This window comes from Lactuca saligna, chromosome 9 (genome assembly GCF_052625555.1).
Source record: "Lactuca saligna cultivar CGN05327 chromosome 9, ASM5262555v1, whole genome shotgun sequence".
Classification (NCBI taxonomy): Eukaryota; Viridiplantae; Streptophyta; class Magnoliopsida; order Asterales; family Asteraceae; genus Lactuca; species Lactuca saligna.
The window spans coordinates 71,055,621-71,081,221 of NC_136425.1; the positions used below are offsets into that span (position 1 = coordinate 71,055,621).

Consider the following 25,601-nt stretch of genomic DNA (forward strand, 5'->3'; position numbering starts at 1 on the left):
GGCTACATGGCATCCCTATATCTATTATCTCCGATAGAGGTAGTAGGTTTACCTCAAGGTTTTGGCAATCACTACAAAAGGCACTAGGGACGAGGCTAGATATGAGTACAGCCTACCATCCGCATATCGACGGACAAAGTGAGAGGATGATCCAAACTCTAGAAGATATGTTGCGAGCTTGCGTGATCGACTTCGGTAAATCGTGGGATACACACTTACCTCTTGTGGAGTTTTCCTACAACAATAGTTATCATACGAGCATCAAGGCAGCCCTATTCGAAGCCCTCTACGGCCGGAAGTGCAGATCCCCTATGTGTTGGGCTGAGGTGGGTGACACTCAGTTAGCTAAAGGACGAGTTCCTGACAGCGCTCTCACTGGTCCGGAGATCATTCGAGAAACGACTGAGAAGATTGTACAGATTCGTGAACGATTAAAACTGCTAGGGATCGACAGAAAAGCTACGCCGACAAACGAAGAAAACCCTTGAAATTCCAGGTGGGCGACCGAGTCCTTTTGAAGGTCTCGCCCTGGAAGGGCACGATACGCTTCGGAAAGCATGGAAAACTGAACCCAAGGTACATAGGGCCTTTCGAGATTCTCGCCAGAATCGGCCATGTAGCTTACAAACTCAACTTACCCCACGAGCTAAGTAACATACATCCTACCTTCCACGTCTCAAACTTGAACAAATGCCTGTCCAATGAGACTCTCGTCATTCCACTCGACGAGGTCGAGGTCAATGAGAGCCTCAACTTCGTGGAAGAACCTGCGGAGATTATGGATCGGGAAGTAAAACGAACGAAACAAAACCGCATCCCAATTGTGAAAGTTCGGTGGAACGCCAAGCGGGGACCGGAATATACTTGGGAGCGCAAGGATCAAATGAAACTCAAATACCCCCATCTCTTCACTTAGTAGTATTGTAATACTTATCTATATGAATTCTAAATTTCGGGACGAAATTCCCCTAACGGGGGGATGATGTGACAACCCAAATTCTATTCCGTTACATAACCCCGTTTTCACTAACGGAATTCGTCGTTATATAGATTATTTTCCGTAATGTTTGGAGTCGTCAATAAATAAATGTCTATTTACTTATATTTCTTGATATTATCATAAGTAATTATAACTTGTAAGTGTTAACCCCGTTTAACTAAATAGAATTATATTACTTTTCAACCACTTCACCCGGGTAAAAAGTTTCAACCCCATTAAACTTTATCATCGGGTAGCTGTGTACCGGGTGCAATACCTGAGACATATATAAAGCAAATGAACACCACTTTAAACCCTTTTACCACTCATTCACTCTCTCTCACTACTTTCTCTCTCTAGACCCGAACTCGACTCCAAAACCGCGAATTCCGACTTCTAAACGTAAGGGTTTCTTCCCTATCTTATTCTAAACATATTCCATTGCATTTAAAGGTCAAAAACCATAAGATTTAGTGGATTAAAGGGATTTTACAGCCTAGGAAGCCCCTTAGGCCGTAAACACCCAAAACTTGGCCAAATGTCCCATTTTCTCTTCCTTTAAGCTTGGATATTAATTAAGGAAATAGCCTAGATGAGTTTGGACATGAAAACACAAGTTTTTAGGACCTAAAAGGGAGTTTACGACCCAAGCTTGTGCTTAGGCCGTAAACACTAAATTTCCATGCTAATTTGCACCAAAAACTCATAAAGACTTGTGAGAATTAAGTTATGACCCTAGGAAATGCTTAAAGCCATTAAGCAACACATTTTAGAGCCAAAAGAGGAGTTTACGGCCAAGGCTATGCTTGGGCCGTAAACTACCCAAATTCCATGCCAAAAGGTCCCAAAAACCCACCTAAGGCCTTCTAGAATTTAACTAAGATTTAAGGGAGTGATTTGGACCAATTAACGATCTATTTTGCGGGACAAAATGGAGTTTACGGCCCAAGCTCAAGCTAGGACTGTAAACTCCCTCAAACACCACCAAATGAAGGTTTTAACCCTCCAAATTGGTCCTAGGCACTTACTAGAAAATGGGGGAAATGAAATAAGGCCTTAACATGCACATTTGGAAGAGGACATGAGTTTACGGCCAAGCCTACGGGGCTTATGGCCGTAAAATCCCAAGGAGTGGCCTCTAGTCCATAAACTCCAAGGGATTGAACTCTTGGACTCCCCCGTAAATCCCTCTTGGCCTTGTACCACTCCCGGGAACCTTTTCTAATCCCTAAAACCCCAAATCGATGCTAGAATGCCTAAATACTTTAATGAAAAGAAAAAAATGATTAATTTCTTGTAAAATACATATTGAATATGACATTACAGTCCTAAAAGGTGCACAAGTTGTTATTTGGTACAAAACGCTCAACCGACACTTTCACTCGATTTACCCGATTCACCCGATTTACGCGATTTCAGGTGAGTTCATACCCCTTTAATGAACCTTTCAATCGTTTTTACATGTTTTAGGGGGGATACAAGTCAAATTATACATGTTTATGGAATTTAATCACATGTGATTCACTATCCGTAGTTCAAATCACATGTGATTTACCACTATGTTTTATAAAAGGATTTTCGTTTTCAAAACTGTTTTGGATAAATAAACTATTTTCTAAATGTTCCTTTTTGACAAGATTTTTATTAAATAAATTCCTTATAAGATGTAACCACACTAATATATTTATATAAATAAGACTTGAAAGACTTAGGACCGATAGCTCGCCTTATTTCCTGTTCTTGTTTGATTGTGGGCTTAGGGTAATTGTTATCCGTCCGACTGTCGTTGATTTCTTAGTTATATATCATATATATTAGTGTTGGATACGAGTATTTTCAAATCATTCAATGTTTAAACCACTAAATTGACAAGAACCATACACACTAAGTTAACTATACTAGGTATAGTTAAGACCATTACTATTCGCTATAACTACTACTCTACACACTATAATACACACTATTACAAGACGATACACTAATAATAGAACACACTACGAGCTATACAAAAGACTACTACACTATAATACAACAAAAGGCACTAAACAGAAGATAACACGCTAACTCACTATGAGTACTCTATTCGCTACATACTATGCCCAGAGTTTTTCCGACCGGAAGACGACGCTACATGTATAGATCTATATGGGGCAGACACTATTACATCCCGACTGTTAACTTTAGTCCGAGCCGTGCAAGCCCAGGGATACCACTACTTCACTACACTGTGCATGACCGGGAAGGTCATGGGGTCCTCTATTACTCACACTATCGGTAGTATACAAGGAATACACTATATCCACACTAAAATACTAAACTAAAGTCTAATTCAACCTCCCGAAGTAAACAAGTATCTATCACTAAAGAGAGTTTTCACCTCTATTACTGATTATGGGCATATCCTCTTTTATTACATTACTTATTGGAGATTCAATAATATACTTTTACAATAAACGGTTTCCAAAGATGGAGATTACTTGTTTCTTAAAGATTCTCACTTATGATGTATTTTCTGGAAAATATAGGATTTTCTAGGGCTTTCTACTACTTATGACTGTAAATTGCAAACTTTTCATACTAACGGTTCTAATGCATGTTATACAAAAACTCACACTAAACTCTTATGAACTCACCAGCTTTATGCTGATATTCATTTTCAAAATAACTTGTATCCTCAGGTCAAAGATAGATAGGTACAGGTGCAGCACTTTTGGAGAAGGTGGAGCATACAAGATCCATCTCTTATTTTTGTATTGCTTTTGGTGTTTGTTGAACATTACAAAACACGCTTGTAATTAAACTCACTATGTAAATGAAATGGTTGTATGTTTCTTGTTTTTACTATTATGCAATTGTGATGATACTGTACATGACATCCTCCACCCTGAAACGTATTCCGCCGTTATCGGTTTTGGGGTGTGACACAACTTGCATACATATGCTATGACTCATAACCCAACAAAAAACAAGATTGAAGAGATTTTTGAACCCTCTTATTGTTGTAGAAGGTTGTGTTTCAAATGGATTGACACATCCACAGTTGAACCTCTTGTTTCTGAACCAAGCGTGCAAACCCTTAGTTATGTTAATGTTGCTCCTGTTTCCCCCCAAAAATGTAACCGAGAATGGAATCCCCTCGTCACATTGATGTTGCACATGTTTCACCTCCTAGAATGGAATCCCCTATTCAAGTTGATGTTGAAGCTATGAATGAACCAACCATGGAACCCCCTACTGTGGAATCTTGTAGTGAACCCCTAGGTAGATGTAGTGAGTGTTGAGTGTAGTGGAGATTTAAGTGAAAGTGATGATAGTGATTTCTTTGTCGATGAGGATAACTTATTAGATGATCCTAAAGTGAACATGCAAGATTTCTACCTTAACATTGATATAATTTTTAATGTGTTGGTGGTATCCCTGTTACAACATACAATGTAGTAATGGTTGATGAGGAACTAGAGGTGATTAACACTAATGTTTTACAATATGGGTCATCATGTGATGAAGGGAAAATAAGTAAAATAAGAAATAAAATTAGGGCTACTGAAAGGGTAGAGAAAAATGATGCAGCTCAAGTGAGTGACCATTTCTATATACTTCAAATAGTCTCAAGTTCTCGGGATGTGAATGACAGAATTTACTTACATGCAATAGAGACAAGAAGAGAATTGGAAATATTCAAGAATGATAAAAACATAGTCATGGCAGTGTGTAAAGGCACAATGCCATATATATATATATATATATATATATATATATATATATATATATATATATATATATATATATATATGGATATTTGACACTTATGGGAAAGGTGAACCAACTCAAACTAGTGGGAAATGTAGGCCCAGTCAAAGTAACATGAAAGGTGGACCCAGTAAAACTTGTGAAAAAGGAGTACCAAGTAAAAGTAATGGTAAAGGTAGGCTCAATAAAAAGAAAAATGTAGTGAAAGAAGGTGAAAGCAATAAGTGCCCTTAGAAACTTTTAGTGAGTAAATGGAATAAGGATGATGATTGGACAGAGAATACATATGAAAAGGAGCATAGATGTCTGCAAACAAGAAAAATCAAATCTTGTAATTACAAGTTTCTTTCCAAACAAATACTTAAACAGTTGGAGTCTAACCTAAAAATACCAATCAGGGCTTTAACGGAACAGCTGGAGAGGAAATACCAAATTCAAATGTCAGATGTGAAATTTTTTAGGGAAAAAGAAAAAGCCTTGGAAACTACTAGGTTTGATTTTGTGGGATACTACTCTATATTGAGGAACTATCTACTAGAGGTTCAAACTCAAAACCCAAACACAACAGTCAATCTTCAATTGGATATTGTTGTCAACCCTGCATTAGATACAACGATTTTTAGACACACACACACACACACACACACATATATATATATATATATATATATATATATATATATATATATATATATATGTGTGTGTGTGTGTGTTTGTGTGTATTGGATCACTTAAACAAGGTTTTGCAGCAGGGGAAATGGACTTTCTTGGAGTAGATGGTGCATTCAATAAGGGTCCCTACGCTGATATGATTCTAACAGCAGTGGTAAGTGACATAATTTGCATACTTTAATTTTCTTACTTTTGTAGTGTTTAACCTAATTCATTCTTACTGTTATAAGGATTAGATGGAAACAACTGAACTTGCCTATTGGTATATGGTTTTGTAGAGTCTAAGAACTACAACTCATGTACATGATTTCTAAACAATCTTGGTGACGCTTTGGATTTGCATACCAATTCAAAATTCACATTTATTACTGATAGGCATAAGATAATAGTACACAAAATTTAATAATTAACCTTACATATGATTTGTCTAATTATGTATTGTTGATTGTTTTCGTGTTGTAGGGTGTTTTTCCTGTAATTTCAAAATTGTTCCCATGTGTAGAAAATAGAATTTTCCTTCATCATATCCATGACAATATGAAGCTAGAGTAGAGGGGCAAGGAGTTTAAAGATTGTCTATGAAAATGTGCAACCACATCCACTATACAACAATTCAACCTTGCAATGGAGGAGCTAAAGCAATTGAACAAGGATGCATATGAATGGATTAAATCCATTTCACCCTAGTATTGGGGCAGAGATCACTTCAAAGGTAAGTCATACATAATAGCATTATTCAATTTTTTTATTGTATGCATATTAAAAGATTACTGCCAAATGTTACATAACAATGTTCTTCTATATGAAGAGCAAATTGTGATGCATTGTTAAACAAACTTTATGAGACATTGAATAGCAAACTTGTCAAGGGTCATGAAAAAACAATTATAACATGATTGGGATTTATTACATAGTGCATAATGAAGAAGCTTGTTATTGTCCAAAAGACAAATGAAAAATGTTGTGGCCCGCTAACTTCTATAGCTACCGAGACTTTAGAAATATCAAAACTGAAGTTGCAAAGTACAATGTTGTTTTTTTACGACAATAGGAAATACCAGGTTACAGGTGAAGGTGTGGACCAATGTGTGGTTGACATAGTACAACATACTTGCTCATATAATAGGTGGGAGATCACTAGAATGTCATGCAAGCACACCATTGCAGCTATATAGGATATAAGGAGAAATAATGAGAATGTTGAGATACCTGAAACATTGGTTCACCCTACATATTGTTGAAGACATGGAGAGATATAATTAATGGTAAAATGACGTGGGAAAAAAGTCCTTGTCCAACAAATTTACTACCACCAAAACATCATGTGCCTATTAGTAGGCCAAAAAAGAAAAGAATAAGATCTGCTATAGAAATGATGGTGCTAGAGTGAGTAAAAGGACTAAGTCATTTAGATGTTCAAAGTGTGGAAATGTTGGACATAATGGTAGGAGTTGCAAGGGGCTATCAGTGGGAGGATCACATGCCAGGGGTAGTGGTGTGGAACATAATGCAGGTTTTTTGAATAAGGGGAAAAGTCCAGTGGTTTAATGTTTGTGTACTACTTTCATTTCTTTTGGTTAGGTTGGCTAATGTTTTTGATGTACTTGAAACAGTGGTCTTAAATTTGGGTCTGTAATTTCAGTTTAAGCTAATGTTTATTCTACTTCTTTTACTTGTTTGGTGATGTACTTCAAACAATGTTGACTGGATGAATGTTTGGAATGGTATAAATGACTTAATGTTTAATTTGGTTGTTAATGTATTTTATGTTTTAGTCTATAATAGTATGTTATAATTTGTTATGGTATGAATGCATGTTTTGGTAAATGCCAAAAATAACACCACAAATTCATTAACTTGCAAACTGATACTATCCAATACAACTTAAAGCTAAACGTATCTAATAACTATTGGATTAGTGTCTAAGTCCATAACTATTTTGGTATGTACTTGACCCGATGGTGCATGGTCCTTTTGGGTTGCCTTCACCAAAGCAACTTGATTGGAGAAATATATAGAGAGAGAGGATAATATGATTTATTAATATGTTATAAGAATAATATATTAAAGGAGAAATCATATTTGTTTAATTAATATTGGTCAATAATTAATTAGGAATTAATTTTGTGATCAAGTGTAATTAATTAAACTAGAGGGGTTGATTTGTAATTATGTGATAGTTACAAAATAAGGTAAGGATTATCTTAAATATATGGTGAACGAATTTGAGGTGATAAGGCCTTAGAATTCGACTGTGATAAGGATTCAAGGATTATCTTATGGGTTGCTTTGTGGATAAGCAACTAGATAAGGATAATGACTGAAACCCTATCTCTACACCTATATAAACACCCCTTGGCTCATGAATTCGTGTATCTCTTCCCAAGAAGTCCTAAGGATGAATTCTAACCTCTCTCCTCTCTCTTTATACCTTCTCCATTTGCTTATGGTGTTTGTAAGCCATTAGAGGAGTGACACTTGTGACTCTAAGCATTCCAAAGTCAAATCAAGGAGATTTGGGATTGTTATTGCTACATAACAATCAAGGTAACACTATAAACTTATTCTCATGTTAATATGATTATATGTATGCTAGAATTAGGGTTTATAGTCTTGGATTCAAAGCATGTACAATAGAGAAACCTAGATCCAAGCATTAGGGTTTGTATGAGCACACAGGATGTCATATGACCAAAACCCATCAGTGGTATCAGAGTCGTTGGTTTGGTTTCAATTGTATGAACTTGATATATTAGGGTTTATTGCCAATAAACCCTAAGAGGCTAGGGTTTTTTGAGATTAGGATTTGCAAACCCTAATTTGCAAGAGTTTGAATAAGATCTTCAAATCCTTTCCTTAAACCCTTAAATTTCGAAATCTAGGGTTTGTTATAATCCCTTGATTTTCGAAATTTGCCTCCTCCCCAAGATAAGATCCTAATTTTTAGGGATTTGGATTATCCCATATCTTGTAATTATCCTTTAATTGTTATATATGGTAATTCAAGATCTTGCATTATCCATCCATATTTTCGAAATCTATATAGATATTTAAGGGATTAGGATAACTTAAATGTATAAATGGTAATTATCCTCATTATTTAGATAATCCCTTATGATTTAATAATTAAATTAATAGTCTAATTCTAGATAATTATTAAATCAAGAGTTTTAATATTTAAAATTTTAATTTAAATGTCATAAATTCGAAATTTTAAGATAGAAACTTAAATTGTTTTGAAATGCTTCAAAACTTGCCCTCAAGTTTTGAAATTTAAAAGTTGATTAAAAGTTTAATTAGGAATGTTAAATTCTAAAACCCTAGTTTTGAAAAGTTCAAATACACCCTTGTGGTTTTATTAATTAATTAAGGTGTATAGTTAAAAGAGATTTAATAAATCCATAAAAGTTTAGGTTAACCAATTAATTGAATTAAAGGTGTAATTGTTAAAGTTAACCATATAGTATTTTAAAAGTTATAAAATACACCCTATACTATATATAACATTAAAAGTCTAACATTATATATGTATAACTAAAAGTCAGTCTTACCGTCAGTAGGCCTCATTCACGAAGCTGGTCTATAAGGGGTGTTTAAGGAAATTGCCTATAAAATGGCGATTGAATGGGTATCCACTCTTACCCACCGCACTCTTGACTAGTGGAGGGTCTTCAGCCGAACGGGTAGGATAGGACAAAACCTTCCATTATAAGTATAATGAAATACAAAGTAACTAAATATTTTTCAAATTCCCAATCTTAGTTACTTAGGAAAAAGTAAATTGATGCAATTCCATGAAATTACACTTTGTGCCCTTGCGAAGACGTTAGTGGAGCGTGTGTGGTTTACCGGCACACTAAATGGTTCTAAGCAAAGGTAGCAAAGGGTGACTCAATGTTTGTCATAGTTCGGTGGAGCGTGTGTGGTTTACCGGCACATCGAATAGGTGACTGTAACATGTGAGGGCACCATGTAATTTTGCATGGTTATTCACACCCGCTTTGTGATCCTCGGCATCCCAGTCACAAACAAGAGGGGCATATCGAGATTTAAACATGCCATTGAAAGTTCAATGAATCTCAAAGGATCTAGGAGTTTTCATAGATTTAAAACTTAAATTTCTTTTTCGTTTTTCGTGGTGGAAATTAGTGAATCGTCATTCACTTACCTTCAAATATTCTGCAATTAGGGTTACGGCATCCCTCTCCCGAGTTGTAGAATATTGTGTTGGGTCCTAGCCTTAGTATCTCATTTGGGTGATTTACTAAGGACTCAATCGATCAACTAACTTGAATTTGTTTTCTCCCGTTTTATAGATGTCAAAGTTCGACAACTATGGTCTTCCCAAATCCCGTGGAACAAGCATTCCACATGAAGATGATATTCCACGATTCGATCGAGGAACAAGAAATCATGCTTCACTTCCTCCTCCTCCTCCAATTATTCTCCCTAACCCACAAGATTGTAAAATTGAAAAGTTCAAGATCACTCAAGCCCTTTTGGCAAGTAAACATAATGAAGGAAAGTCGATGTGTGCACACGTCCTAGGGATGAAGTCACACATTGATAGACTAAGAATGATGGGATCCATTGTCGGTGAAGAGATGGCTATTGATTGGGTTCTTCAGTCACTTCCTAACCCGTATAGTGAGTTCGTAAGAGAGTACTATATGATGAACCACGACGTAACCCTTATTGATCTCACCTATATGGTTATTGCTGCTGAATCAGCAATGGTTTGGCGCAATAGAAAAGCAAAGTTGATTGGTGAATCTGCCTTCAAGACCTCTATGGATATAGACAATGGCAATGAAAGACATGCAATGATCAAAAAGTTTGATCATAAGAGAAAGGCGATGTCTGAAGTAGTTCCATGTGTTGTTCCAAGAGAGTCAATTTGCTTTTATTGCCAAGAGAAGGGGCACTGGAGACGAAGTTGCCCTATTTACCTAAGAGATCTAAGAGATGGGAGAGTCAAAAGTATGACTACGCTTCAGGTAAAATCCACTATCTAACTCCGTTAAGTTCCTATTCATTGATTCTTAATACATGATGTGATAAGATTGCATTTGAATGTTTTACAGGATCGGTGAAAAGAAAGGAAGCTTAATAAGAGAGCAAGATGAATCTAATCACAAGAGATGGATCTCGATCGCATGGACTTGAAGATTGAATTTTGAGCTTAGATAGTTATGATAGAGTTGTTAGAAATTTTCCTTTAACATAGTTTTCCATAGATTTTGCATTGTAAGGACAAATGTTTTTCCGTTGCTTTTATAAATAAAATAAATTTTGTTTGACTTATTTATTTATTTTTTTACTTCCTTGCAATGAAATCGTTATGAAAATTGATGTTTGCATATTTCTACAATGAATGGATATGATTCTTAGTTATGTTATTTATGGGAATGTCGAGAATTTACCAAATATGGAGAATTTCTCATCGCCCAAAGTTTCAATTGGACTGAAATTTGGAATCACGCAACTTGGTTGCATGATGAATGAGAAATTTCATATTTGGAAATTAGACAAATTCGTTGACAAAGTGTCAAGTGAAGGACTAGGAGATCGAGTACACAAAGTTGCGTGTTGATCAAAGTCCACCATCAGAGTAACAAATACATTCGTCATGATTTACTAAAGGTTTAGTAAATATGATTATGCTTACAAGATTAAGTGTAATTCTGAATTGATTAAAGGGTTTAGATCAATAGTAGAACGAATAAGAAGAATCAAGTAGGCAGAAAGATAAGAGTTTCTCCATTCTAAGAAGAAGGGAGAGTAGCTTTTATGCTTTATGATAGGTCTTAATGATTAAGAACCATATCTCAATTGATCCTCTAAGTGAGTCTTAGTACAATTGTATGTTTAAGAAGAGGAATCAAGGATTGAAGAAATGGTTAGATCAAGAAGTCTATCATACTTCGATCCAATAACAAGTCTTAAAGTTAAGATTGTGACAACGAGTGAAAAGTATTAAATCTTTATAACATTCATCAAATGTGGAAAGTTGTGATGTCTTGGATAAGACAAAGGCCAACTAGGACCAATTTATGAAGTGTTTTGATAAAAGCTACACTAACTCTTGAATATTTGGTTGCCAACAAATGTTTATTGACAAGAGAATCTTATATGTCAAGGAGTCAGTGGGAGTCTTAATGGTCTTTAAAGGTTTCAAGAACAAATCAAATAAACCTTAACGATCATCACTAGCACACGAGTTGAGTTTTACAACCTATCGTTTTGACGATATTTTGATTATGTGCTGTTCCAATTGAGTTAATTATGCATGTGAGTCCTATGAGTACTCATTTTGAACGCATAAAAGACAAAGCACCTTGATCAATGAAAGGTACATTGATAGGAAAAGGGTGAGATGCTTAACTACTTGGAAGACATGGTGGACAGCTGTGCTACCATAAGGCAAGAAATCAAGATTAAAAAAGGCTCGGTCCATATGAGTTTGAATTTGTCGTAAACTTTGGTTTTAACAAATTCACATGGATAGGAACAAATACACCATTTAAATCTAAGTGTCATAAGATTTCCTCCTTCATGAAAATGATTGTGAGGAAATGCTTTCACTAAGAAATATTTTAAGAAGATAATGATTGTAAAATTGCATTCTCAAATTCGATTATGGTTACGGTATCCCTTTCCATAATTTGAATTGTGAGGTTTGGCAATTAGTCTTAATTGTTAAGACACACATATGCACTATCTAAGGCAAAAGTGTATAAGTTCAAGAAGCCTTGATAAAAGATTATCAAAGCACCAAGTATTAGAAACATGGACTTAAGAAATTCAATAAGTATTGTTTTTCTGGAAGTTAAGATGTTTTGAATACATGTCGAAGCTAGTGGGAGCATAAGTGTTATGTTTTATAGTAATCATCATGATAGTGGGAGCATAAAAGTTATGATTGTATGATTATCATAGAAAGTATTGCAAGTTGGCAATATTAATTATAGAAAAACAAGAGTTATACCTTGAAAAGTCATAAAGGTTGTAAAGTTGTTTTGCTATAATTAAGGGAGAGAATATTATGCTTCATTTCAAATCTAAAGTATTAGGTTGAGAAATGTTGATAAATTTAGTCAAAGGTACATAGTGTGTTCTTAAAATTTCGATTGTGATTACGGCATTCCTCTTCACAATTCGAATTTTGAGAACATAGCAAATAAAACATTATGCGTCGTGTCCCATACGCTTCGGGTATAGGATCGATTGCAAATGATTTAATGTTTGACCATTCTAAAATTTTCCAAATGTCTAGCGCATTTAGAGGGAAAAGGGACTAGAATTGGTTTTGACTAAAATAATTAAACAACTATCAAAGGACAATCCAAAGTTCGACGAGGATTGGTTGCTTGTGAGTAGTTGGAAGCATGGTATTGGATGGACCATATTGACATTATTATGAATAGATAAGATTCTATTAAAAATGAGTTGTCATATGGAAAATATGGAAATGTGTCCATATTGGGAAGTAAATATTGAAAAATCTATGACTAGATTAGAAACTTTTATGCAAAAGGATGTTCAAAGGAATGTACTTGGAGTGAGAGACATCATATCTAAGGAATTGTCTTGTAACAATCTCCGTTAAAGGACTTTGTAATATCATTGGCAATAGTCTTTGTGACTTTGATGCAGTGACACTACAAAAGGATCGTTGCATAAAGTGTTAGAATCTGGCATATTCTATAAGTAGCAAGAATTTGATATTCTTACACTTATGAAAAAGGATTTGGAGTTGTAAAATGAGAATGATTGGAAATGTGTTCAATTTGTCTATTTCACAAAAGTAAGAACCATAGGTAACCATTGTGTGCATGCTAGGAGCATGGGACAAGTGTAATAATTCAAGCAAGAAGTTGATTACCCGAAACGACAAATAATGAGTAATGGATATGGTGATAAATAAAAGGTGTTTTATTTATGCTCAAAGGGTTGAGGCCATATGGGATTAGTATTATTCTTGTGTTTCACTTTGCATGTTTTGACTTCCAGAATAATTGAGTTTATTAAGAATCATCGAATTATTCAAACGGGCCACAATCGTTCATATGTTGGAAGTAGATATGAATGAAGATTGTCGTGAATTGGTGTGTGGATTGTCTAAAAGAGTATTAGACATAAGCAAAACATTCATGAGTGCTTATGAATATGAATTTGAGCATTGGATTAAACCCACGCTCACTTGGATCACTCCATGAATTGTATCACGAGTGATTGGTGAGACGATAACATATTATATTCTTGAAACCGAGATGTGTGAGTTGTATCTTGCTAATTGGTTGCACATTGATAATATGTAAACGCACTAGTAACTTGGTGTTATAAAACATATTGTTGTGTGTGATTTGGTTAGTGTGTGAAAGCAAGCATTGTATCAAAGTTTATCCGTTCCTTTTATTCAAAGTAGGATAAAAGCGATATCTTTGGGCCCCTCGATGGCTTAGTGATGACAAACGTAAATGCTCGGCCGGGCTAGGGCTAATTTGATTTGTTCAATTAGTCAGTCGTCATAAATCAGAAATCGAGAAGTAGTACAAAGAGAATGATTAAAAATCATATCTCATACGATATCTAGAATGGAGGAATATATGATCCCTTATCTAAGGACACGCGTATCTGATAGGATCAGAGTTGACAGCGGCTTTGGAAAGCTACGATTGCAGATCAGGATCTGAAGTCATACGCATAATAGTTATTAGACTTATCCAAGTGGGAGACTGTTGGATTAGTGTCTAAGTCCATAACTATTTTGGTATGTACTTGACCCAATGGTGCATGGTCCTTTTGGGTTGCCTTCACCAAAGCAACTTGATTGGAGAAATATATAGAGAGAGAGGATAATATGATTTATTAATATGTTATAAGAATAATATATTAAAGGAGAAATCATATTTGTTTAATTAATATTGGTCAATAATTAATTAGGAATTAATTTTGTGATCAAGTGTAATTAATTAAACTAGAGGGGTTGATTTGTAATTATGTGATAGTTACAAAATAAGGTAAGGATTATCTTAAATATATGGTGAACGAATTTGAGGTGATAAGGCCTTAGAATTCGACTGTGATAAGGATTCAAGGATTATCTTATGGGTTGCTTTGTGGATAAGCAACTAGATAAGGATAATGACTAAAACCCTATCTCTACACCTATATAAACACCCCTTGGCTCATGAATTCGTGTATCTCTTCCCAAGAAGTCCTAAGGAAGAATTCTAACCTCTCTCCTCTCTCTTTATACCTTCTCCATTTGCTTATGGTGTTTGTAAGCCATTAGAGGAGTGACACTTGTGACTCTAAGCATTCCAAAGTCAAATCAAGGAGATTTGGGATTGTTATTGCTACATAACAATCAAGGTAACACTATAAACTTATTCTCATGTTAATATGATTATATGTATGCTAGAATTAGGGTTTATAGTCTTGGATTCAAAGCATGTACAATAGAGAAACCTAGATCCAAGCATTAGGGTTTGTATGAGCACATAGGATGTCTTATGACCAAAACCCATCAATAACTTATCCTACACTTTGAACACTAGAAATGACACAAACAAAAAAAAAAGACTAATAGCTAGATACAACTTCAATTTCAGATTTTGTTGTTCAAGCTTCATCGTAATACTCATGCAAGCACATTTATGCTCATCCACCACCCAACCAACGAACTTGCAATCACGAGCGTGCAAAGTTGCATTTTCAAACATTCAACAATGGTAACTGTTATAGAAAATGGGAGAAAGAAGGAGATTAGGTTAGATTTATCAAGAAATCGAAATTAATCGGGTTAGAACAAGCATAGTAACGTTTTCCAGGGTTAATCTTGCTCTATAAGGTATGAATCACAACTTTAGCTCCACAATTGCATCTAATGGTCATTTTTGTTGGAGAAGGCTAATCGAAGAAGAAAATATGGAAGAAATAATAGGGACAAAGAACATTGACGAAAGTGACTAAAAGAATGGGAGGGGAAACGGCTCTAATAGGGCACATGGGGCGCCCAAATAGAGAAAACTAACAACTAATGTCACACCCCCGAACCGGAACAGCGGAAACGTTCGGGGGTTTGGGTGACTTCATCTTGTAATACCATCACAGTGTATATAATTAAATCAAGACAAACACCATCATCACACATACAATAATACAACCATCATTGTTTACATAAGTGTGTTGGATTACAAATTACATTCCCAAAATATAAGTGTACGATGATAACAAAAATACAACAAAATACATGAGTTCTTGAAGGCCAACCTGCTTAACGATTTCCTGAGAATACAAGTTATTTTGAAAACGGTCAACATATATAATGTTGGTGAGTTCATAAGCATGTTTGTAAGAAAAGTTTTGTATCATTTGCAAACTTCCAGAAAATCCGCTATTTTCCGCAAAAATTGTTTGAGCGTTTTGTTTCAAATCTTGTATTATAGCATGTGTGTCCATATTTTAAAAGTGTATAGAGAGAGAGTTCCATAAATTTCTATATTTTTTGCTGTAAGTAAAATGTAAGGTATCCTGTTTGTTCCCTAGAAAATCCGATATTTTTTTCTGTAAAAGAGTTGTAGTCCTTGCACCATAAGACCCGAGTATTATAGAAATGAATAACTCGCACGTGTATCAAAAGTAAAGTATATGACTGATCTGCCTGTCATGATGTTTTTCAGGCGTCTCTTGTTTAAGGTAAGACGTTTTCACCCTAGACTGACCTAGTCTAGCTATAGCGAACAACTCAGGTGCGGGGTTGTCAACCCCGTATAGATCTATACACAAACTCTCGCTCTCCCTCCAGGAGACTTTGATTATAACCAGAGGATTGAAGGTTGTACGGTAGGTAGGTACGAATGAAAGAGCGTCTCACAAGAACCTTAACTATGTTTACGCGAATATTGTAACACACTATTTAATGTTTCAAATAACGTTTTCGTGTATGTATTTAGGTTACAAGTCCCAATGAACGTGAAATGAGTATAGAAGGTCCGTCGAGCATGTGGATGGGTTAACAAGGTCCAATAAACATGTAAGGAGTATACAGGACCTATCGAGCATGTAAATTGGTCACTAAGGCCCAATAACATGTAATGAAAGTATCAGGCCCAATAAGCATGTAAATGGGTCACTAAGGCCCAATAAACATATAACAAATGTATCAGGCCCAATAAGCATGTAAATGGACCATAAAGGCCCAATAACATGAAATGGGTAAACAAGGCCCCATAAAAATGAGAATGACGTAATTAGCCCGTTTGTTATTATATTGCTTGTTTTAGCTCAAATATATACCAAAATGATATAAAAAAAGGCCCACGTTTTGTAAAAATGACATTCTTGGCCCATAAGCCGAAAATTTTACAATTAAGGCACATTTTTGGTAAAAATGACACTTTAGGCCCATTAAGACTGAAAGTTTACTTTTAAGGGCTTATTTTGTATAAAAGGACATTTTCAATCCACTTTTGATAGAAATAACGTTTTTGGTCAATTTTGATATAAATGAAATTTTCAGCCCTTTTAACTGAAAATTTACATTTTTGGCCCATGTTTGTTTTAAAATGACAATTTAATCATAAAAAGTCAATAATTTCCTTTTTAGGCCCTTGAAACCGTGAGTAGCTAAAATAGACCCATTTTTTTGAAAATGGACATATTTAGCCCATTAAACCCGTAAAGGCCCAAATAGAAGCCCATTTGTGAAAATTTACGCTTTTGGCCCCTTTAAAACCATGAATATCATAAAGATCCATTTTTATTTAAAAATGACTCTTTTGGTCCTCTCAAAACTTTGAATTAACATAAGATCCCCACTTTTTGGTCATTTTGTCAAATATGGCCCTTTATGCGATTTTATTTAGTTTTCAAACATTTTTAGAATGTTTAACTCTTTCCACTTCATAGTAAGTCACATATGATGGTTTAGTTTACAGACATCACCAAGTATGGTAGATATTTCGAGTTTAGTAGACATCTAGCATGTTTTCATAATATAATCATAACATATAACATGAAAACACACATATACATGCATAAATACATAGATCTAACACAAAGCAACTTGTATCCTCCCCCCAAAACATAGTAAAAACCAAAAACAATGGGGTATGAACTCACATTGGGAAATGGATTCGGTTTTTGAAGAAGTGAAGAAGGTGCTCTCGGCCTAGCAAACTTCTTGAAGAGATTTTTGAACTGTAGTAGATTCGAAAAGCATGATCACAAAAACATGTGTGTATGAGGAATGATTTAGCTTAAATGGATGGTAATAAATCTTGAGTTTGGTTAAAAACTTACCAGGAATGGATGAGCTTTGATGAAGAGTTCTTGATGCACACATACAAACCCACGAAAAGTTGGAAGGATGAAGGAAGGAATTCTTATGCTAAAGAGGGAGAATGTTTGAAGAAGTTTGAATGAAGAGTGGTGGTGGGAGGTGGCTTCGGCCGTGAATAAGAAGAGGAGAGTGGGAATGAGAAAATATGTTGCATAGAAGTATGAGAAGGTCTAGATACATGATGTGTATTGTGCATGGTTGTATGGAAGATATTAGTAAGGTGTCAAGTTCTAAATTAATCACATATTATCTCTTTTTTTATTAAAACCGAGAAGTGGTGAGAAGATGAAAGAAGAGAGTGTATTGGGCTTAGGTTTAAAATGTAGTTTAAAACACAATGGCCCAATAGAGGTTTTTTGGCCCAGTGGGCCCACACATGCATTCACAGCCCAACATATAAAAGAAATGGGTTTTCGGCCCATTATAATCAAAAGAGGTGGTTTTCGGCCCAATAAGGCCCATGAAAACAAAGTGAGAAATTTTAGGCCCAGAATGATATAGTTTAATAACTATGGGTCCAATTATGGCCCAAATGAGGTTCCTTAACCCAAAATAATCCAATTGAGATTTTATTGGTCCATTAGGCCCAATAAGAGGGTCCTGGTCCAATAAGAGTTTGAACTGGGAAATTAGGGTTACAGCCCAACATTGAGTGTATGAAATGTATCGAATTAGGTTTTGGGCTTTGAGAGTGAGTTTTGATTTGAATATTTGTTTTTGAAATGAATAACATGTATAGCATCAATCTTAAAGTTACAAGATACATCAAGAGTTGATCATACATAGACAGAATTTCCTGGCCCAAAAATGCTAGTTGTGACAGCTAACGACGATAGGGGCTAGGCGGACAAGAATTAAATAAATGATGGACGGTTCGAGTTAATTTTCAAAAATAGAGATTGATCATGCAAATTGACACTTGGACCAGAGACGATTCATATAATTTACTCTAATTTTTACATATAAACCATTATAATTTTATTGACATTTATCTATTGTTTGTATATGAAAAAAGTTAAATTAACAATTTTATTTATTGTTATTTAGCAATTGTTATGTTTAATTATTTTATGTAAACATCTTTAAGCATCATATCACAATGATCTTTTGCATATGATTAAAACTTAATAAATTTTTGCTTTAGAATTATTTCAACAACATGCAGACATTAAAAACAAATAGAATTCTTATTGCAGTTTATAAACGTTTGGTTCACCGCTTCTATTATAGATGGTTGGAGATGTTGTCCGCAAACTATAGATGTTTTAGTTTTGAAAAAACAAATAGCACCTAGATGCCCTTCAGCGGAAGATAGATTTGAAAATTTATAAATTTAAGAGTAGAATAGTAAAAGCATATCTAAAACCACTCTAAAAAATATATATTCATATCGTTAACTTACTCTTGGTAATTCTTTGTTAGTTTGTTACCTATTTGATAAATGGGTCATATTTTTACCCAAGGGATTTCATTCTCTTGCTGTGATACATCAGCTTATTCAACATCGGTTCCTTCATTGCACTTATAGCGAGATTTCTTTATAATGTTGTTTCTTTGTCTTTCTTTCAAACGTGGCTTTAGGTTCTTCTACATACATGATGAGCATCCATCCGAATTTTAAACATTTCATTTACATTTTCATCCTCCACCATACATTTGCACAGTAAGCACACATGAAACGTAACATGTATACCTCAAATAGTGGAAGATTTTTTTAATATCCTACTCATTCCAGAATCCAGATCTAATGAACAAATCAAGGAAATGAATACCAACCTTCCTACCTTTTACAAACCAAATTATCCCCTTTCCATAAAGTCACGACACGTTTAAGCAAATACACTTCATTCCCAATATGAAACTCTACTGTAGTTATCTTTCTATCTACATTACTTTTCTATCTTCCCTAAAGTGCATTCAATCTTTCTTTAATCACTTTTTCTTTATCGTTTGTTGCCTTTGACATATTTAGACTACCATAGTTTGTTTGTTCCCTCTTCATTTTGTTGCCAAAACTTTGATCCAATCCATAGAGACGTGATTTGTTTTGTTTGGGTCTCACATAACTCGTCTAGCTTTCTTTAACCGGTTATAGAGCAAAGATTATAATGTTACATTTCTTTTAAACATTTAACCATTTTATTTTATTTTGATCCAACAAAACCTGCCCATTTTTTAAAGATTCCAACAAACCCATTCTTTTCGAGATTTAGCATGTGTTAAAAATGTCACAACTTTCCATTAACCTATATGATATCATACTTACTTTATGAAATAACATCTTGTTTCATTTTTGTTTCTTGTTTTCTGTTTAGCTAGTTTATACAATATCAAAAAGTTTGACGTTATTCTAGAAAGTACATATAAAAGTCTTGTCAATTTTAACACCTAAAAAGCTAGAAATAGTTGATCTTAGTAGTTGAAAAAGGGAGTAAACGAAAATACAGTGGCTTTTACGCATATTCCCATTTTTAATAACATACTTTCTAAATCAATATTTAAGAAAATATGTTATACGTTTACAATCAAATAAAAGACAGCGACCAAAAGATAGATTTGTAAATTTTAGCGACTATAGTATAAAATAACAAACAGGTATCACTAACAACCTGATAAACTTACAATCCTCAGAAAGAAGCCATAAATCCTAAAAACAAGTCATCAAAGTCTCTTTAATAACCATCAAACCACCTATATAAAATGTTATAGGAAGGATAAAAGACAAGAAAGAGAGAAAGAGAGATGAAGAAGCCTACTAGCGAATAGATACGCGACATGTGGATAGATTGGTGTTTAAGGGCGACCCTTTTTAGTGCTGCAAGAAGGGCATTTATACTGCTTAATGCTTTCAGCTTTTGCAGGGGTAATTTTGACACATTTCCCATGATACCACCTTTCACATATGTCACACCCGATCCAAAACTCATCCCCACTGTAGTTTCCCCCGCAGCTTCCACACAGAGTTTCACCGTGTTCGTCTTCATCTTCTGCGTAGCTTTCGTCATATGCCCTCGGTGTGCTTTTCACTTGTCCGTCATTCGACCTCTGTAAGAATATTATTATGAATCAAATGCGTGTGGGAGGGGTAAAAACGACATTTGTTATTACTACCTTTGTGCTGGATCTGGATTTGTTCCCGTTGTCGACATTCGGCTTGTCTTTCACATGTTTACGCTCCGTTACAACTTCAAACACAGTCGGCAGGTCATTTATCAAGCTGAACAGACGCTTCCTGTGAAACACATAATGAAAAAAGGGTATTCACGTCTTTTTACAAACACGGGTTCGTCTTTATTCCATCTCTTTCGATGGTACTAAAAAAAAAAAAAAAATCGTAGTTTTTGTCTCATTGACATCAGTCATAGTGTCAAAAAGCCCGGAACAAACAGTGCAACCTGTTATGTCATTTTATGTTTTGTTGAGTCACTCTCCATCATTGTCCCACCTTTTTAGGTGGGACGGGCTTTTATGGTTTTTATCTCGTTGACATCTGTCACAGTCCAGACAAACAATACAATGTCGAGTCACTGTCCATTACCATCCCACCTTTTTAGGTGGGACAGAAATTTATATTTACAGTTTTTGTCCCATTGGCATCTACCGCAGCAGTCCAGACAACAAACACAGAACAACCTGTTATAATATGTCAAATCACTGTCCATTAATATCCCACCTTTTTTTAGGTGGGATAGAAATTTAAATTTACAATTTTTGTCTCATTGACATCTGTCTTAGTGCAAACAACAATAACAGTACAACCTGTTATAATATGTCAAGGCATTGTCCTTTAATATCCTACCTTTTTAGGTGGGATAAAAATTTAAATTTACAGTTTTTGTCTCATTGACATCTGTCTGGAGGCCAAACAGAGTACAACCTGTTGTGTTGTGTTATTTAGTGTAAGATATGGTGTGAATGAAATAAGAGTTACCTTTCATTCCTATTCAAACGAGCACCAAAGTAGAAAGCTACTGCCAACAACCATGAATCGGTATGAACAGCAACCAATGAAAGCCAATCTCTTCTTTGCATTCCATCTCTTGCAAAATTAATCCCTAAAGCTGGTTCTGGAAGCTCTGGAGGGACTTCTTCTGCTGGTAATGTTACTTCCCATGTTTCATTTGGATGTCCATATAGACACAGATTCTCCTTCTCTATATGCTCATAATTTATCAAATTAATATTATTTAGTTAACAGTAAGTTGGCAGAACTAAAATCAGTTTGAAACAATGATTAAACATAGTTCTCCAACTCCAAGAAAATAGTGTGTGGTTTGATTCTATTACCACAGTCTTTAAGTTTCTCTTTAAATGTACACAAATTGAAATTTATTGTTGGTTTGTTGGACTTAAAGTTTCCCTCCAACTGTACACAAATTCAATGCAACAAACAGTCGTAGGTGGACAGTCAATATTTATGTCTAAAAAGCTTTCACACATACCAAAATAAGTCAAAGATGGACCCTTTTCTTGAAATCAGTCGGTAGAACACATCAAAAGAAAAAAGTCACGCCTCCTATTCAGATGAATAGACATACCGCACTTCGAATTCCAAATTAAGCAGAAACAATATTCAGTGAGCTTTTTTTGTTACAAAAAGATATAAACGATTTCTCAGAAAACTTAGTTTTATCGGTACGGAACTTAAAATTAGGCAAACGAATCAAACCCTAACTTTTATGGTGTTAAAAAGCAACAAAAAAAAATTAAAGAATCAAAATTCTCAAAGCCACTCGAATCGATCAAAACAATTAATTGCAAAAATGTAAGTGTTTTTGAAAATAGAGATAAACCTGGATCGCAGGTTGCGTAAAATTCATCGACGTCTGCAACAAAGCAAGAACACAACGTTAACAAAAGACAAAAACGAAGTAAAAAGTTATAAAAATATGCAAACAATAATATATAATTAAAAAAACAACGCCGTCGAAGAACAACTGTATACCGTAAGTGAGAGCTCGGACGATGCCGGAGCGACGAGCGCTGTAATCCTTGAAGATCTCCTCAACTGTGCGGGGGCTTGAAGAAATTGCAGCCATTTCCATAAATAGTAAATAAAAAGCTTTTCAGATCTAAGAAACTGGGAACGGATCGAGTGAAGAGAACGAATCAGAGACGAATCAACGGTTGATGGTGTTTCGCCATGGATGAATTTGGAGGTTCAGTAGGAAGGGATCACACAGTTTGTCAGATGCATTTGCCCGACGAGAAGAGAGAGAGAAAGATATGGGAGGCTGAAAGGGGGAAGAACTGGCTATCCTCCGAAGGAATTTTGACCTTTTTTACGGATTCGATGAAACTACAGCCGTCCGATTTTGATTTTCTCTTTTTTCCGTACTTTAAGTAATGAAATCTAGGAGAGAGAGATCTCTCTTGCGTTTTGGTTTTGTAGATTGTTACAGTCTACCCCCTCCGAGTCTCCAATAATGACTTCACAGCCCTTGTAATCTTGTTTCCATTTCTATCGAATCCCTATATGATGTTACTAAATTAGGTGTTCGTCTGTTTTTTCTAAAATACCACTTCACACCACTTATTGATGCGTCGTACGGCATATGTCTAACACTTGGTCCTTCGCAGTTATTTGTTTTTCAGAATACTTCTAACTTAATAATTGTTACGCGTGTGTTTTGTGGCGCAGTAGTAGACCAACTGCTTCAAACTTCTTCATACCTTACTTTAACTTACTGCACAGTCTGCAGACGTTAAAAAACAAACAGATTTTTTATTAAAGGTTGCAGTCGTTTGGTCCACCTCTTCTGCTACAAGGGGTTGGAGAGGTGGTTCACAAACTTCAGGTATTTTCGCTTCGTAAAAACAAACAGCACCTTAATATCATTGAATTAGATAGATGGCCCCTTAACTAATTGGTAAGCTACCATTTATATATTTTATCAATTTATGTTCATTACAAGTCTTTTTAAAACGTAAAATAGCATAATTCATAAACATGTTAGTGGCTTACCATAGATGGTTTTAAGTGAGGCTTGTATAATGGGTACTACGTGAGAGAGGTAAATCATACAACGCCAACCAAAAAAGAATGTGCATCTGTTTCGAACATGAAATCGCCATTATACAATTTCACGTTAAATTTTCATTGTAGTGTTTTGATGATTGACAGATAAATTATTTAACAAACTTCAAACATGGGAAGAAATAACACTAAATTACAAGATATCAGAGTTTCCCTTGGGAAATTTTAATCTTCATGCTTTGAGGAAATTTATTTCAAGAAGGGTGCCACAAATAATAAAATCAATGTTTGCTCTGATGAGATTTGATTTGTTATAAGATGAAAAAGAAACTTTAAAATACATTTGTTGTGTATTGTTTAGGTGTTGTTTGTTCTTTATCAAAACCTCTTATTGGCCACTTTTGTATGTGAAAGAACAAACATTTGGTTCGCAAGATTATTTGTTTTTTTTAATGTGTAAATCATGAACCTCAATATTTGAATGTTCGAATCACGGAACATGGCGTTATAAACCAACGACTGATCTTCAAACAAGGTTCAAATCTTGATATTTATGATTGTTTTTGTTTATGTTCATGATCTTTGTTTCATATATTTTGCGTACTTATGATGCTTGGATGTTGTTTTTTTTCTCTTAGCATTTATATCTATGATCTTAAAATTGATTTTGAATTAAATAGAATATAATAGTTTTATTATCAACTTTGCTTGACTTGTTTGCTTGTTATATATTTGACGATGTATATTTTCTTGCATCTTTTTTATAGAATCTGAGATTGTGAAACTTGAAATTGATCTCTATGTACTAATGTTGTTGCAAAATTAAGTTGTTATATGTAATTATTTTTAAGAAATTGATTACATCAAACTGAAACTTCAAGTTACATTTCATAGATATTATTTGAATTTCCTTATATACGATTTCCACAGCTCGAATGCTCAAGGGTTGTTAGGTTGTGGCAGCCTAAGGCCACGCCGTAGGGACTAGTCTAAACAACTCAAACGAGCTCAATCTCTTTTATTTAGATTTCAAGAGCTCCAAAGCTCAGAACTAATCCTTTCCAAGGTCTTAATGGATATAAATTTTCTAACTTTATCCATTATGAAGGTTCAAACTACCAAGATAGACTTTAAGTCTTAAAGGGACCCAAAAAAGCATCTTTCTCAACTTAATCCATTAAGTCCAAGTCTCTCACTTTCAAATCTAAATCAACAAGATGTTTAGATGGATAAAATTTCCAACTGTATCCATAATAATGGCATAACCTTTCAAGATCTAAACTTTAATACACCAAAATGACCTAAAGGACCAAGATAACTTGCATGGTTATAAGGGAAGGCAAAAGATCACAACTTTCATACTCCATGAGGTCCATGAATCATACTAAACTGATCAAAAGATGTTAGAGTCCACTAAGCTCCAAGATCAACCATAAATTGGACCAAAAGAGCCAACACAATACCCCAAAATGACAAGATCTAAAGAACTAGATAGTAAGATTGGAAGTTTGTACTTACAATAGTCCAGAAATTTAGTGTCTTTGACGGATCCAAACTTGAAGCATCATTCCTTGCAACCAAACGAACCTTCTTGATCTTTAAACTTCATTAAGATAACATAAAAAGCATCCAAAAGTGGAGAGAGGAGAGAGGAGAAGCTCAAATCTTGAAGGTGGAGGCTAAGGTTTCTCCTAAGGGGTCCTAGAGGTGGTGGAGACTGCTAAACTGCCCAAAAATTCATAACCTTATGCTTAAATACGTTGAAAAAACTAAAATTATGGGCGTGGGCCTAACTGGTCGTCGTGTCGTGACAACGCTTCGCTGTGTCGGGGCGACAGTATTCCCCCAAATCTACCTCAACTTCAAACAACGAT

At 34.9% G+C, this 25,601-nt stretch overlaps 1 protein-coding gene across 1 annotated transcript; it reads right to left on the minus strand.

Moving 5' to 3' along the window:
* Positions 1 to 20,303: 20,303 nt before the first annotated feature.
* LOC145014666 (PHD finger protein ALFIN-LIKE 1-like) lies at positions 20,304 to 23,063 on the minus strand. Its single transcript, XM_078973101.1, has 5 exons — positions 22,696 to 23,063; positions 22,544 to 22,576; positions 21,682 to 21,904; positions 20,862 to 20,982; positions 20,304 to 20,795 (listed from the first exon to the last, which is right to left on the minus strand). The coding sequence occupies exons 1-5, from the start codon at positions 22,793 to 22,795 to the stop codon at positions 20,544 to 20,546; spliced, it is 729 nt and encodes a 242-aa protein (XP_078829227.1). The 5' UTR covers positions 22,796 to 23,063; the 3' UTR covers positions 20,304 to 20,543.
* Positions 23,064 to 25,601: the final 2,538 nt, after the last annotated feature.